Source organism: Salpingoeca rosetta (assembly GCF_000188695.1).
Source record: "Salpingoeca rosetta unplaced genomic scaffold supercont1.16, whole genome shotgun sequence".
Lineage (NCBI taxonomy): Eukaryota > Choanoflagellata > Craspedida > Salpingoecidae > Salpingoeca > Salpingoeca rosetta.
Genome location: NW_004754918.1, coordinates 321,416 through 336,415, shown reverse-complemented (window position 1 = coordinate 336,415; position 15,000 = coordinate 321,416). Strand labels below are relative to the sequence as shown.

At 55.3% G+C, this 15,000-nt stretch overlaps 6 protein-coding genes across 6 annotated transcripts in view; 3 read left to right on the top strand and 3 right to left on the bottom strand.

The window, feature by feature from the left end:
• Positions 1-568, bottom strand: part of PTSG_07051 (uncharacterized protein) — a 1,117-nt gene extending 549 nt beyond the window's left edge. Inside the window, exon 1 of the mRNA XM_004992406.1 lies at positions 1-568. This exon is cut by the window's left edge and continues 549 nt beyond it. Coding sequence (XP_004992463.1) covers positions 1-456 — 456 coding nt within the window. The 5' untranslated portion in view covers positions 457-568.
• A 54-nt stretch (positions 569-622) lies between these two features.
• On the top strand, positions 623-3,637 carry PTSG_07050 (proteasome subunit alpha type-2). The gene is made up of 9 exons (XM_004992405.1): positions 623-786; positions 949-1,025; positions 1,248-1,321; positions 1,526-1,584; positions 1,776-1,898; positions 2,371-2,458; positions 2,672-2,803; positions 3,033-3,110; positions 3,342-3,637. Exons 1-9 carry the CDS (start codon positions 749-751, stop codon positions 3,381-3,383), a joined length of 711 nt encoding a protein of 236 aa, XP_004992462.1. The 5' UTR covers positions 623-748; the 3' UTR covers positions 3,384-3,637.
• PTSG_12530 (uncharacterized protein) lies at positions 3,504-5,177 on the bottom strand (the record flags this gene model as incomplete). Its single annotated transcript, XM_004992404.1, has 5 exons — positions 3,504-3,798; positions 3,977-4,222; positions 4,359-4,436; positions 4,715-5,083; positions 5,145-5,177. 5 exons carry the CDS (start codon positions 5,175-5,177, stop codon positions 3,760-3,762), a joined length of 765 nt encoding a protein of 254 aa, XP_004992461.1. The 3' UTR covers positions 3,504-3,759.
• A 23-nt stretch (positions 5,178-5,200) lies between these two features.
• Positions 5,201-6,008, top strand: PTSG_07049 (uncharacterized protein; the record flags this gene model as incomplete). Its single annotated transcript, XM_004992403.1, has 3 exons — positions 5,201-5,235; positions 5,312-5,591; positions 5,880-6,008. 3 exons carry the CDS (start codon positions 5,201-5,203, stop codon positions 6,006-6,008), a joined length of 444 nt encoding a protein of 147 aa, XP_004992460.1.
• Positions 6,009-6,466: 458 nt separating this feature from the next.
• Positions 6,467-10,365, bottom strand: PTSG_07048 (uncharacterized protein; the record flags this gene model as incomplete). The annotated part of the gene is made up of 14 exons (XM_004992402.1): positions 10,183-10,365; positions 9,915-10,007; positions 9,549-9,632; positions 9,251-9,314; positions 8,947-9,023; positions 8,719-8,776; positions 8,438-8,499; positions 8,170-8,253; positions 7,925-8,020; positions 7,609-7,674; positions 7,349-7,427; positions 7,108-7,214; positions 6,811-6,903; positions 6,467-6,595 (listed from the first exon to the last, which is right to left on the bottom strand). Exons 1-14 carry the CDS (start codon positions 10,297-10,299, stop codon positions 6,467-6,469), a joined length of 1,209 nt encoding a protein of 402 aa, XP_004992459.1. The 5' UTR covers positions 10,300-10,365.
• A 431-nt stretch (positions 10,366-10,796) lies between these two features.
• Positions 10,797-15,000, top strand: part of PTSG_07047 (uncharacterized protein) — an 8,437-nt gene continuing 4,233 nt past the window's right edge. The window contains exons 1-10 of the mRNA XM_004992401.1: positions 10,797-11,573; positions 11,812-12,363; positions 12,601-12,762; positions 13,047-13,104; positions 13,326-13,446; positions 13,671-13,736; positions 13,880-13,951; positions 14,123-14,166; positions 14,343-14,441; positions 14,759-14,926. Coding sequence (XP_004992458.1) covers positions 10,818-11,573; positions 11,812-12,363; positions 12,601-12,762; positions 13,047-13,104; positions 13,326-13,446; positions 13,671-13,736; positions 13,880-13,951; positions 14,123-14,166; positions 14,343-14,441; positions 14,759-14,926 — 2,098 coding nt within the window. The 5' untranslated portion in view covers positions 10,797-10,817. The remainder of the gene's footprint in view (positions 11,574-11,811; positions 12,364-12,600; positions 12,763-13,046; positions 13,105-13,325; positions 13,447-13,670; positions 13,737-13,879; positions 13,952-14,122; positions 14,167-14,342; positions 14,442-14,758; positions 14,927-15,000) is intronic.

Genomic DNA, 15,000 nt, shown 5'->3' with positions numbered 1-15,000 from the left:
AAGGATGCGGATGTTGAAGCGAGGGCTTCGGGCGCGCCAGAGAACGTACAGAAAGTACAAGGTGACGCAGGTAGCTTCCACGGCATCCAGCAGCCACAGCTTCACGTGGGTGTGGTAGAACAAGTGGCTGCACGTCCTCCAGTGGACCACTTGCAAGGCGCCAACGAGAAACAGCGTGAGCATGTTTCGTTTGGGGAAGGCTGGGTCCAGGTACCGCACACGCCGGGCAGTCGAGCCAGCGACCACGCCGCCCAGGTTCAAGTACAGGAGCGCGTTGACAAGCAGGATCAGGGACACCCACGACCGAAGCTCCGCCATGAGCGCCAGCACAATGGCGCAGACCGCGCTGGTCATGTACAGCGCAATGTACGTTGCCGTGCGATCCTGTTCCTTTGACGGCACCGTAGTGCCATCTAACCTGGAAGGAGGAGGAGCAGCACCCAGCTCCCCGCTCATGACGGAGTCGAGTGTGTGGTCGTGGTGTGAGGAGAGGTGTGTGGTGGGGTGTGGGCAGCCGTGCGCGAGGAGAGGTTTGTGGTGAGCAGCGGCGGCTTGGAGTAGCTGTATGCGACCATATGAAATGTAGTATCCTGAATTCAGGGTACAGTTTTTTCGGTGGACACTCAAACAGAGCAGAGCAAGACAACCAACGACCGCTGACCGAGACACAGCCAGCCAGCCAAACAAGCACTCGTCTCAGTGCAAACAAGCACACACATACACATACCCATCCACACAGTCAGCAGCCATGTCACAGAAGTACAACTTCAGTCTCACCACATTCAGGTGCGTTGGAGCGGAGAGGCCTTGCACGCGGATCTCTTGCACGTACACCATGCTCTGTGCTCCGTGCTTTGTGACATGTGTGTGTGTTTTCGATGGTGGGCACCCGCGGCAGCTGATGTGTGTGTGTGTTTGTGCTGCCTTGTGTGTTGTGTGTCAATACAGCCCTTCGGGAAAGCTGGTGCAGATTGAGTATGCACTGCAAGCTGTTTCGGGTGGTGCCACCTCCATCGGCATCAAGAGTACGTTCCTCGTTGTGGCGCGCAGCGTGTCTGTGTCTGTGTGTGTGTGTGTGTAGCATGTGTAGCATGTGTAGCATGTGTAGCGTGCGTATATGTGTTTATAGCGTGTGTATGTTTGTATGTGTGTGTGTGTGTCTGCGTGTGTCTGTGAACAAGCGCTTGCCGCGAAAAGAGTGTGGGAATGATCATGCTTTTCTACTGTGTTGCGCTCCCAATATGCAGCCACTGAGGGCGCTGTGATCGCATCGGAAAAGAAGATGGGTTCCATCCTCGTCGACGAGCAGTCCATCACAAAGGTGCGAGGCATGCTTGATCGCCACGAGCCCACGCACACTGTGGCCGCACTGCCTCGATTCTCCTCCCTGCATCACTTCTTGCGTCCCCTCCACTCCCCCCTCCCTCTGCCTTGCTCACTTCTACTCCTCCCCCACAATCTCAACTGCACATAACCTTGGCTGTCGACAACAAAACCACCAACCTTGCTTGGTGATGTCTCCCAGGTTGACAAGCTGACAGAGCGTATCGGCATGGTGTACTCCGGCATGGGCCCCGACAAGCGGTGGGTATGCGCGCGTAACATGGTTGCGTGGTTCTGTTACCGCGCGCCCCTCGACCCGGCTGCTGCCAGTGTGCAGCCTTTCCTTTACACATTGGAACACGAGCACACGCAAAAGGCTGATACGTTCATGTATTCCACATGCAATTCCCTCGTTCACACGTTTGGTTCGATGGTGTATTGCGTGCATGCAGGGTGCTGCTGGCCAAGGGCCGCAAGCTTGCACAGCAGTACTTCATGACCTATCGGGAACAGATTCCCACCCGCATGCTCGTGCGCGAGCTCGCAAACGTCATGCAGGAGTACACACAGCGCGGGTGAGAAAGAGATGTAGAGTGAGGCGGAGAGAAGAGAAAAGAGAAGAGAGAGTGTGTGTATGTATGTATGTATGTATGTATGTATGTATGTATGTATGTATGTATGTATGTATGTATGTATGTATGTATGTATGTATGTATGTATGTATGTATGTATGTTTGTGCATAGGTGTGTGTGTGTTTGTGTGTCTGTGTGTGCATAGGTGTGTGTGTGTTTGTGTGTCTGTGTGTGCATATGTGTGTGGTGGTATGTGTGTGCATATGTGTGTGTGTATGTGTGCGTGCGTGTGGGTGTGCATATGTGTGGTGTGGTGTGCGTGTGTGTGCGTGTGTACCTGTCATTGTGTTTGTGTCTGTGCCTGTATTTGTGTGCATGAATTAGGCGAAATTGTCGCCCAAGCTTACTGTCACCCCGCCAAACCATCTCACCTCGCCTTGCGCTATGTTGCTGTCTGCACCATGCCTTGTGCAGTGGCGTGCGCCCCTTTGGCGTGTCGCTGCTCGTCGTCGGCTTTGACCAGCACACAGAGAAGCCCGCCCTCTACCAAGTCGACCCAAGCGTACGTTTGTGTCTTTGTGTCTTTGTGTGTGTGTGTCTGTGTCTGCGTCTGTGTCTGTGTTGTTGGAGAACAGCGTTCTGCGAAGTGCGTGAACATGCCTGATATAGGGTGTTGCCAATTCAATTCATCGATGTCCTGCACATCTTCTTCGCTCAACAACCACACACACACACAATATCATCCGCGTAAACTGCACTGCGTTGCGGGCGACAGGGGTCGTTCTTTGCGTGGAAGGCAACAGCGCTGGGGCGGAACATGATCAACGCAAAGGCGTTTTTGGAGAAGCGGTACAACGACGAGCTGGAGCTTGAGGACGCCGTCCACACAGCCATCCTCACTCTCAAGGCACGTACACACACACACACACACACACACACACACACACACACACACACACACACACACACACAGAAGAATGTTTTGGGTTGTCCTTGTTGTCGTTGTTGTCCCCCGTTGTCCTCGTTGTCCTTGTTGTTGTTCTCACAACCAAGACGGCTGCGGTTGGTGTGTGTGTGTGTGTGTGTGTGTGTGTGTGTGTTTGTGCGTGTGTCTGTCTGTCTGTCTGCGTGTGCAGGAGGGCTTTGAGGGCCAGATGACAGAGAACAACATTGAGATTGGCATTGCCGACAGCGCAGGCTTCCGACGTCTCGAGGTACACCTCCAGCCGACTCCCCATGGTTGATGTCAATGTGACACCACGCGTGTATGTGGTGCATGAGTGCGTGTTTGACGTACGGCTGGCGTGGGTTGTCATCAACTGACTGAAGTGGTGCAAGCTGTACCGCGCGCATCCCATGCTTGCAGGCAAGTGGAGTACCGTCCGCTCACTTGCCAATCCTATCTATTGCGCTTCGTGCCGCCCTGCTCATTCCCATTCATTCAGCCAACCGAAATCAAGGATTATCTCGCAGCCATTGCTGCCTAAACCCAGCGAACAACAACAACAACAACAACAACAACAACAACAACAACAACAACAACTTCTCATCAACTCGACCATTGCCCCTCGTCCCGTTATGTGTGTGTGTGTGTGTTTGCTTGAAGTGTTGGTCGCGCCGGTGTTATTGCACGCGCTGACAGTACACGATGAACAATGACCTTGACAGAGAAGAATTTGAGTGTGGATCATACAATCTGAACCGCGGTGGCGTGCTGTGTAGAACCAAGACAACAAAGAAAGACGGGGACCTGATTGATTGATTGATTGATTGATTGTGCACACGTCGAGAGAACCATCAACAGACAAAGAGAAGAAAGCACTCAGCCCAGCAGCATTATCGCCACCATAACCATGTTCTAGTTCAGGCAACAGTGCCCCGCATGACGGCCTTTTGTAGCGCCTGTGACATCAATGCCAAGCACAAGCAAGGGGGCAAGGAGGTGAGCCGATGAAGCAAAGCACAACAAAGCACAACAAAGCACAACAAAGCACACACACACACACACACACACACACACACACACACACACAAAACACACACACACACACACAAAACACACACAAAACACAACACACACCTCAAAGTCGCCGACTGCGTAGAGGAGGCCGAGGTGCTGGAGAAACGCGGCGACGCGAATGGCCGTGGCAGCAGGCGTCATGCTCCGCGCACACGCAATCGACGACGCAGGCAGGGCCGCCGCTGCCGCTGTTGGCGCCTGGTGCGGTGGCGGGGAGGGCGCTGATGATGACGACGACGATGACGCCGCGGCGGCAGCAGCAGCAATCAGCGCAGTGGCCGAGGTGTCGCGCAGCAGGCCCGACGCCTAGCACGGTGGTGTTGGCGCCGGCGGTGGGGGATAGTGGTGGTGTTGTCAGGCTCGATATTGATGCGAGCGGTCCACATACGCAAACAGTCACATACACGCTCACAAACACACGAGCAGGACGCCAAGTTTGTACCTCTGAGATTTCGTGCGCCGCTTCGGAATGCTTTCGAAGATCAGTCAGAGCGGCGGCGCGGCACAGGTGCACGCACGCCTGCAACAACGACAGCAACGCACATGCCAAAGTTGCATTGGGTGAGTCACAAGGTGGAGCTGGGGGTGACAGCCACCAAAACCAAGCAAGCGCAGGCTCAGTTGCTCGGTTTTCAAGCACACACACACACACACACGCACGCACACACACACACACAATAACATACACGCACACACAATAACACACACAATAACACACACACAATAACATACACGCACACACAATAACACACACACAATAACACACACCCTTACACACACACACACATACACACACACCTTTGCTTCATTGAAGCTGATTTCACCCAGCCGTGAGGACCAGTACGATGACGGTGACGAAGAAGACGCAGATGCAGCCGACACCGACGAAGACGACTGTGCTGGCTGCGGCTGGGGCTCTCGTGGCGCGTCCGAAGCGCTGGCATCCGTGCTTGCGCCCTTGCCCTTGCTCTTGCCTTTTTTCGTCGCCTTGCTCCCACTATTGCTGGTGCTGCTGCCGCTGTTGTCCTTGTCCTTGCCCTTGTCCTTTCCCTTGTCCTTGTCGTTGTTCTTGTCCCTCTCTGCGTCGGCAGCGGGGGCAGTTTCGGTGACGTCATCGCTGGATGGCGGTTCCGGTACAGCCAGCACGTTATCGTCGTCAAGTGAGTGCTTGGGTGTATGTGTGTGTGTGTGTGCGTGTGCATGTGTGTGTGTGTTTGCAATGACACACGGCAGATGCGTGGCCCACACAGCGTCGCGCCATCACCATGAGCTCTTCATCCTCTCATGTGTGTCTCACGTGTCACAACGACCAACCACACGTTCATAAACACACACACACACACACACACACGCACACACTCCACACACACACACACACTCCATCCCGCTTTGTAGTGCACACACGCTGGAGCGGGTGAACAAGTTTACAGATCAGGTGACGCACACGCCGTGGCAGCACGTCACCTTCAGCTCCAACGGCAACTATGTCATTGGCTGTCCGGCGGACACCAACCAGCACACCATCAACGTGTGGGACCGCGAGAAGGGTGTGCTGACCAAGATTATGGAGGGGCCAAAGGAGCACATTCGCAATGTGCAGTGGCACCCCATACGCCCCGTCCTCGTCGCCATCTCAAACTTTGGCTCCATCCACGTGTGGACCGTCAGCCAGAGCGTACGTGCAGTGGAGAAAGAGAGAGAGAGAGAGAGAGAGAGAGAGAGAGAGAGAGAGAGAGAGAGAGAGAGAGAGAGAGAGAGAGCTGTGTGTTGCGTGTTGTGTGTGCGTGTGTGTGTGTCTGTCTGTCTGGCTGTCTGTCTGTCTGTCTGTCTCTCTCTCGCTCCCTCGCTCCCTCGTCGGTCTGTCTGGCCTGTGCGTCCTCATCGTCCACGCATCACCTCTCTTTCCCTCGTTGCTCTTCGCGTCTGCTGACATGTGATTGTGCCTCTCTCTGCATGTATGCAGGACAACTGGTCCGCTTTTGCTCCAGATTTCAAGGAAATTGAGGAGAACGTCGAGTATGAAGAGCGGGAAGACGAATTCGACTTTGTACGTGACGCTGTGTGCGTGTACAGCTCGGCGCCCTCTGTGTAGAGGGTGTGCCTGCGGGTGTGCCTGCGGGTGTGCCTGCGGGTGTGCCTGCGGGTGTGCCTGCGGGTGTGCCTGCGGGTGTGCCTGCGGGTGTGCCTCCTCTTCCCATCAGCCACCCTCACGATGACTATCGTCATCCATCCGCACACCACCACCACCATTATTGTCATCATCAGGTGGAAGAGACTGAGGATGACAAGACGAAAGAGGAGGACACAGACGAACCCGTCGACATTCTCACAGTGGACAACGATCACTACGCAAGCAGGTTCGTGGGTGTGTGTGTGTGTGTGTGTGTGTGTGTGTGTGTGTGTGTGTGTGTGTGTGTGTGTGTGTGTGTGTGTGTGTGTGTGTGTGTGTGTGTGTGTGTGTGTGTGTGTGTGTACGGAAGTTACGCGGTCGATAAGGCAAAAACAAAACACTTTGGGGTGAGTACGACAGCGCCATGACCGCATCAGTGGCTATGATGGCCGCACCACGTTGCAAGCAAGCCAACGCGCGCACCTGAACGCGCGTTTCAGGACAGCCCTGCGGTGGATGCCCGTGTTGTGTAGGCCGTACACGTGCGGCGGTGCTCCAAACGACTCCGCCTACACATGTCACACGTGCACACAAGGCAGCAAATGGAACGATGGCAGGATGGAGGACACGGCAGAACACACGGATTGTGAGACAAAGCCGAGCACTCGCAACGAGCCAGTTGCGCATGTACGTTCACGCGTATGCACAGACACGCGTACAATACACACAAAACGAAAACATGCACGCAAACGCGTCTCAACACGATGTGCCGCGATTGACGCACCTGCTGCGTTGCGTAATGGCCGACACAGCACTCTGCCATGCGTAGCCAGTACGTGGGGCTGTGGCCAAACGACGGGGCAAGCTGGTCCAGTAACTGCACGTACACACGCACACACGCACAAAGGCACATGCATGCGTGGGTCAGCAACGTGCGATTTGGGCCGTGAATCCGCAGCAGGTCCGCAACTCGTTATGAAGAAGAAGATGAAGAAGAAGGGAAAGGGGGAATGATTCGCCTGCATACACACATATAAACATAAACACACACATGCACACGAGCATGCAGCGTTGGCGGTACCGAGAACGCGAGCTGGTAGTCTGCAATCTGCATGTGGGCGAGAGCAACGTTGTAGAGCAGCTCCTCGTTGCGGTCGTACACGCTGTGCGGCGTCCCAGCCGGCGTGCCTACTCCGCACAAACACGCGCAGAGTCGTGGCAACGAACGTGAGATGGGTGCCTGAAGACGATACGACACAACACACAACACGCCACACGACACACACGTACACACGTGCACACATACACACATGCACACGCACCCTTGGCTCTGCCACAGTGCTTGGTATTGAGGTCGACGGCCTGCCGCAGATACGCAATGGCGAGGCTCGGCCGCTCCAGCTGCAATGGATGAAGCAAGGATGAACCATTGGGGGGGGGGATGTGAAGTTGGTGGTGCAAAGGTTGCAGGAAGACAGCGTGGATGAAAGGTGCGAGCAGCAGCCAACTGCAGCCGAGCAGAGATGTGCAAATCATCATCCTATGTGTGTGTGTGTGTGTGTGTGCGTGTGTGAAGCCGCACCCTGAGGTGGATGACGCCCATGTTGTTGAAGAAGATGACGCCAAGGTGCTGCCCGCCGTCAGTCGGCTGCAGACGCAACGCAACACCCCATGTGGTGATGGTGATGGTGGTGGATTGCAAGGGACGAGTGGATGCAAGACGCCGTGTGCGACGGACCGTGAGTGAATCAGCAGCCAACAACAGTGATGAGCGATTAATTGTGTGTGTGTGTGTGTGTGATTGTTGTGATTGCGTGTGTGCGTGTTGTGTGTGATAGTGTGATAGTGTGTGTGATAGTGTGTGTGTGTGTGTGTGTGTACCCATCTGCTGGACTGACCTCGGGCTTTTCGCAGCTGGTGAGGAGCTTGGTGCTGCGGGAATAATACCCGCGAAGATACTCCTGGCTGCTCTTCAGAAACATGGATACAATGTCCTGCAGAGCAAACGCAAGCAAGACATGCACCCACGACAACCCATTGGTTGGTTCAGCCAACGTGTAAGACACAAGGAGAGGGAAAGGGGGCACGAACACGCCACATGCACGGGTGGTCCCACTGATAGCGCGCGCTTGCTGGCACACACCGTCTTCTTGAGGTTGAGGGCGGCCTTGAGTTCCGTCTTGGTCGTGCGGAAGTTGCGTCGAGCCAGCGCAATCCGCGCTGCAAACTGCACACACACACACACACACACACACACACACACACACACACACACACACACACACACACACACACACACACACACACACACACACACAGGGGGCGTGACAACGGGTCAACAGGATGATACGACTTTGACCAGCATACACACTGCACGTGTACATGTCCCAGTTCTCGTGAGTCGCACGCACCTGTCTGATGCGAAACGTGTGCGTGACAGCTGGTGACGGCGACCCCTGCTCCGCTGGCTCCTCTGCGCAGTGGCAATGGCCGTCATCGACGTGAGAATTCTGATCAACAACCACAACCACACACACACACACACACACACACACACACACCAAACACACACACCACACCAAACACACACACCAAACACACGAACGTGTACACTCTGAAACAGCTCGCATTGAGTGTTGAAAGCACCACAAACACACTGCACACACATATACGCAACCATCCGCAAACGAACCAAAGCATTGGGTGGGAAAGTCTTGGAGAAATTGCATCACAGCATCGCAGTCGTCCACCTGAAAACACACGCACACGCAAGCACATACACATAAAACACATGTTGGCTGGTGAGAAGCACGCTCAAGCATCAACGTCAGGCACAGACAGACAATAAGAGGCGCGCATGTGCCAGCACACTCAAGCACACTCGTGTAGCGCCCGTTGTTGCACCACCACGTCGACAGACCCGGTTGAGGAGGAGAAGGACTTCGATGAGAAGAAAGCAGCCCATCACCGCAATGTCGGGCCGCCGCTTCACAACCTCTGCGCACACATGCACACATAATTGGCAGTGAGTAGCATGTTGGGTCAATGTGGGCTGCACACACACACACACACACACACACACACACAGACACACAGATACACACACACACAGACACACAGAGACACAGAGACACAGACACACACAGACACAGACACACACGTGTTATCCTAGCATCGGCGTCAACAGCACACGGAATGAATGCATAAACGCCACCCACCCCCACCTTTGTTCTTGCAGATTTTAAAGACCTCCTTGGCGCTCTCACAGCACCGCCAAAAGTCGGCCATCTGTGATGATGCAACGCCGCAGACAAGCACCCGTTACACGCAAGCAAGATGGACAGCTGGACCAAGCACACCAGTGCAACAAGTGCGTCTGCTGACATGCGTGTATGTCGATGTGTGTGCGTGTGCGTGTGCGCGTGTGTCGATACGGGTGTACGTGTGCTTATTTGTGTGTGTGTATGTGTGTGTGTGTGTGTTTTGATGTGTGCGCTGGCCACAGTGTGCTGTTGGCTGTACCTGATAGAGGGCAACTGCGCGGTTGTAGTGGAAGAGGATCAGGTCAAGCAGGTCCTTTGGCATGGACTCTGACTGCTCGGCACACTGGTTCGACCAAGAATCACAGGCACATCAACAAGGAAGTGAAGGGCGAAACAATGAGGGGTGGTCGACAAGCAGTCACGTCGCACAGCACGTCAGTGGACTGAGCGGAGAAGCAGGCGTCGCACAAGGCCATTGACATGGCACGAGTCACGCACCATATCCCTATCCGTTTCATATCACATACGCACTCAAGGAAACGACGCAGCACAGGCACGACACGATTACCACACACACACACACACACACACACACACACACACACACACACACACACACACACACCTTGGTGATGATCTGGCTCAGCTCGGCTTCCAGCTGCCCATGCTTCTGCTTTCCACTGATCAAGAAGTTGAGAACAGCCAAGTTGTGGTTGACCTGCCGTGTGGTTGGTGACCAGCATGACAACATGAACTGATGAGAACAAGTGCTATTGTCGAGCACAGCGGATATCAGCCCGCCGAGCCATGATCTGCAAGGGTCGCCCAGAGCAGGTCAATCGACACAGCAAGTAAGCGGGACATGAGGACTGCAGATTCGCTCAGAAACGCACCTTTGCGTCCTTGTCCTTGGCGCTCTTGATGGCCTCGAGCCGTGCCTTGGCTTCCTTGAACTTGCCATCGCGGACGAGCTGCCGTGCAGCCGCTTCCGCATCTCGTTTGTCCTTCATATCTCCAGCAATGGCCGGCTCGACAGCGTCCTTGGTGGCAACGATGGCTGTTCCAATGTAGAGCTGGGTCGCAAGTCAGCCAGCGCAAGAGCGTTACACACAGTGAGACGGACAAGACCCCTCAATCCCACCAGCAGCGGTAGCAGCAACAACAAGCGGCGCCAGTGCGCGCGCGTTTGGTTCAAACTACATGCAGCGTGTGCCAGCGATCGACAAGACTGCAGTGTGTGCTCCTGCTTATGACAGATTTGCCGCCCTCACTGCTACCACCACACGCGACACACACACATAGTCCCAATCACGCCTGAAGCAGCACCCTCGCCCATGCACGGCAGCAGATGCAGCGATGGTGGAAGCAAGAGCACAACAGGGTCAGTCGGTCTGTCGAGGGTTGACGTGCACGCACCTGCTGTCTGCTGTGTTATGTGTGTGTGTGTGTGTGTGTGCACAAGAACAGCAGCAGCAGGAGAACAAGGGGCGATTATTTTTTGTGCTGTCGGTTGTGACGGACGACGACGATGACCGCGATTGGAACTTTGCCGCTGGCAGATGATGATGAAGACACGAACGCGGTGGCGGTGGTGAGGTCGAGACAGATGCAGGGGCCAAGATGGAAGAGAAGACGAAAGCGAGGACCCTTGCTGCCTGTGTTTGGAATGGCACTGGTGGTGATGGTGACAATAATGGTGGTGATGATGGCGGGAGGGGCTTGGGGTGATGGTGGTGGTGTTGGTCATGGGGGCGCGTCTGCGTGCTTGGATCCTGATCAATGCACCCAAGTTCCACGCCAAGCTCCACGCCAAAGTCCCAGCTTACAGCAGCAGCAGCAGCAGCAGCAGCAGCAGCAGCAGACGGAGCAGGAGCAGCAGCAGACGGAGCAGGAGCAGAAGGAGGTGAGGAGTGGCGAGGTGTTGCCGCAGGTGAAGTTGATTGTCATGTTCACAAGCTACGCCAACCACACCCAGTTGGCAGGGATCATCAACGCCACGCTGGCTGCGCAAGTTACCACACAATCACAGAGTGCAGGGAAGCATCGCGAGAGCACCGATGGCGACACCACTACAACTGCACGACCCAGCTCGTCACCCTCAGCAGCGCCGCTTACGCCGCCCACCAACTGCACGTGGTCCATCCTTGAGCGGCGGAACCGCGCACTTGAGTTTCCAACAGACTTTGTTGTTGTTGACATTTCCGGCTGCCTCCACCATCGCGACACCATTCACGCTGCGCTGCAATCCCACCCATCCATCACCAGCGTCACCGAAGAGAAGCACGTACGTGTTCTTGTGCATGTGCTGTGTGCGTGTTCTTGTGTGCAGACATGTGTGGTTGTACGGATACGTGTGTATTTGGACACGTAGTGTGTTCGCATATTCATGATTGTGTGGGCGTGTATGGATGTGGGTCGTTCCTTGAGCCACGTGGACGGCACGCGTTCAACGTCATACCCTTTGTACACTCACGGTGTGCGTGCCTGTGACATGGTACCCTTTACTTTCTTCGTTCGTGCAGGTGAATCGAGGTACCCTGTTTGCTTCGCATGGCCCACATGTGCGACACCATGCCTCATCCTGGGCACAAGAGCAGCAGCAAGAACACCAACAACAACAGCAGCAGCAACAACAACAACAACAACAACAACAACAGCAGCAGCAACAACAACAGCGCCGCCACACCCTGGGCCTATCTGACCTGCTGCGCGGTCTGATGGACCGTGGCGATTCCGACAGCAGCAACCTCGTCGCTGCCATGCGCGCCCGCAGCCTGTGGGAGCTCGGGTACAAGGGGCAGGGCATTCACGTTGCTGTGTTTGACACGGGCCTGGGCGCCGACCACCCGGACTTTGCGCACGTGGACGAGCGCACCAACTGGACAGACGAGGACGACCTTAACGACGGCATTGGGCACGGCACGTTTGTTGCGGGCGTGGTTGCGTCCACATCGCGCGGGTGTCCTGGCCTGGCACCGGAGGCGCACGTGCACGTGTACCGTGTCTTCACCAACGCCCAGGTCTCCTACACCTCGTGGTTCCTCGACGCTTTCAACTACGCCATCTTCAAGAAGGTTGCTGCCTACACGCGCATGTGCTTTGTGTGTGTGTGTGTGCGTGCTTTGTGTGTGTGTGTGCTTTGTGTGTGTGTATGCATGTGCTTACGTGTGCGTGAGCGTGGTCGTGCATATACGTGTGTGCTGTTGAATCGAATCGACCTTGACTGTGAGAGGAAGGCAGCTCTTTCTGATGCGCACACACGCACACACACGCACACACACACATACACGCACGCATGTACACGATTGTAGGTGCATGTGCTGAACCTGAGCATTGGCGGACCAGACTTTATGGACGAGCCGTTTGTTGCAAAGGTGAACGAGCTCACGGCACGTGGCATCATCATGGTGTCTGCTATCGGTAACGATGGCCCTGTCTTCGGCACCCTCAACAACCCCGGCGATCAGAACAACGTGCGTTGTCGTATTCGTGTACAAGTGTGTCAATGGTCATGTATGGATGCCATGTGCGTGTGAGTCTTGAGTGTGGGTTTGTGAGTGTGTGCATGCATGGTGTTGGTGTGGTTTTGTGATTTCGCCGCAGCACCGTGTACCGCACACACGCACATACACGCACGCACACACACGCACGCACACACACGTACACACATACGCGCGCACACACACACGCACACACACTGTTTCATCGCTGTGCTGTGATATTTGTTTTCCGCGTCATGTCACTGCCGTTTCTTCAGGTTATTGGCGTTGGTGGCATTGACTTCAAGGACCAAATCGCCCCCTTCTCCTCGAGAGGTGTGGCTGTCTTGCTCCCGTGTACTTGCTCATGCTCGTGAAGATGCATGCGCACATCCGCGCACGCCCTGTGTCCTTCCTTTCCCGTCCTCCTCGTCCCTTGATATGTTGCTTTTCGTCTACCACCACTCACCATCACCACCATCCCAACACCATCACCACCATCCCAACACCATCACACCACCATCACCACCACCCTTACACCATCCCAACACCTCCAGGAATGACCCTGTGGGAGCTCCCCCACGGCTACGGGCGTGTCAAGCCAGACGTCGTCACATACGGCACAGACGTCGCTGGGCCAGGCATCTTCGGCGCATGCCGCACCCTCTCAGGCACCAGGTGTGGTGGTGATGGTGGTGATGATGATGATGATGGTGGTGGTGGTAATGATGGGGGGTGATGGTCATGGTGGTGGCGGTTGTGTGTATGTGGTGAATGTGGACGTGTGTTGTCAGTGTTATTCTTTTAGCTGCGCCTATTCACCTCCTGTCCGCGGTTACGTTGGGGTCTCACGTCGTTCGTGTGTCTGTTTTTTCTGTGTTCAAACGCATTGCTGCTTCTAGTGTCGCCTCTCCTGTTGTCACGGGTGCCGTTGCATTGCTCGCAAGCATCATCCCAACAGAAGACAGGTCTGTAGTGAGTTCACGCTCAGCACGCGCCGGTGTGATGCATATTGACGTGGGTTTTCGTCTCGTTCACACTTGAACACCCACCCACGCAGACTCACAAACACACATACGCACACACTCTCGTACCCGCTCACGCTGTCCAGGCCACGGCTGCTGAATCCTACCAGCATGAAGCAAGCGCTGCTCAGCACAGCCACCCGCCTGAGCGACGGAAGGTGTGGGTGTTACTGCCTTGTCTTTGCTCCACCACGACACATGACATCATGACATCAACCCGCGGTCTGATTGCATCTTGATTCGTGATGTGATGATGAAGACGTGCTGTAGCTCACATGTAGCGACTGCTCGATGTGTTTTCGTTTGCATGGGGTTTGTCTGGTTCTCAGCACCATCTTTGAGCAAGGCGCCGGGAAGGTCAACCTCACTGCTGGTACAACACATGCAAACATGAAAAGCATCATATGCACGAAGCCACACACGCCCACGCACACACATGTACACATGCAGACCGCGCACGCACACACGCACACGCTCGCAAAGCCCTTTCGCCTTGTCATTGTGTGCTCACCACTGGCACGTGACTGTGCTCTCCTGTGTTCCTTCCAGCGGCGGTCTTCCTGGACACATACACACCGCACGCGAGCGCGTGGCCACCAGCCTTCAACATGAGCGACTGCCCATACTTCTCCCCTTACTGCCAACAGAGTGCGAACACACACACACACACACACACACACACACACACACACACACACACACACACACACACGTGTACACATACTGGTCCACACACGCGCGCACACAAACACACACACACGCACACATGTGCACATTCGATTCTTAAAGCTGCATGTGCTGTTGAGGGCTGCTTTTAACGCTTTGAGCGCACATTAAGCGTGTGTGATTTGTGCGTGTGCAGCATGTTTGGTTGTATCCGCACCAAACTGACAGAACGCCATTCGTCCCCATCGCGCCACGTTGTGCGTCCACCGCCACACCACATCACGGGCTCTGTGTTGCAGGCCTGTACTTTGGCGGCCAGCCGTTAATTGCAAACTTCACCATCCTCAGCGGCCTTGCCCCAACGGGCTGGTTCCCCTCGCTGCCGGAATTCCGGTCCGTCAACCCGAAGCACGCGCACGTCGTCCAGCTTGCATTCACCTCCTCCCCTCGCCTCGTCTCCTGGGCAGGTAGCGCCTTGCCGTATGCACGTGCACGTGTGCGCCCACATGTGTCTGTCTGTGCGTGCGTGTGTGCGTGTGCG

Excerpts from the sequence above, each read along its gene's own strand:
- PTSG_07050 (XM_004992405.1), top strand. The coding sequence starts at position 749 with ATGTCACAGAAGTACAACTTCAGTCTCACCACATTCAG. Across the intron at positions 1,322-1,525 it reads ACGAGCAGTCCATCACAAAG|GTTGACAAGCTGACAGAGCG; the intron begins GTGCGAGGCATG and ends GATGTCTCCCAG. Across the intron at positions 3,111-3,341 it reads CAGGCTTCCGACGTCTCGAG|CCAACCGAAATCAAGGATTA; the intron begins GTACACCTCCAG and ends CCATTCATTCAG.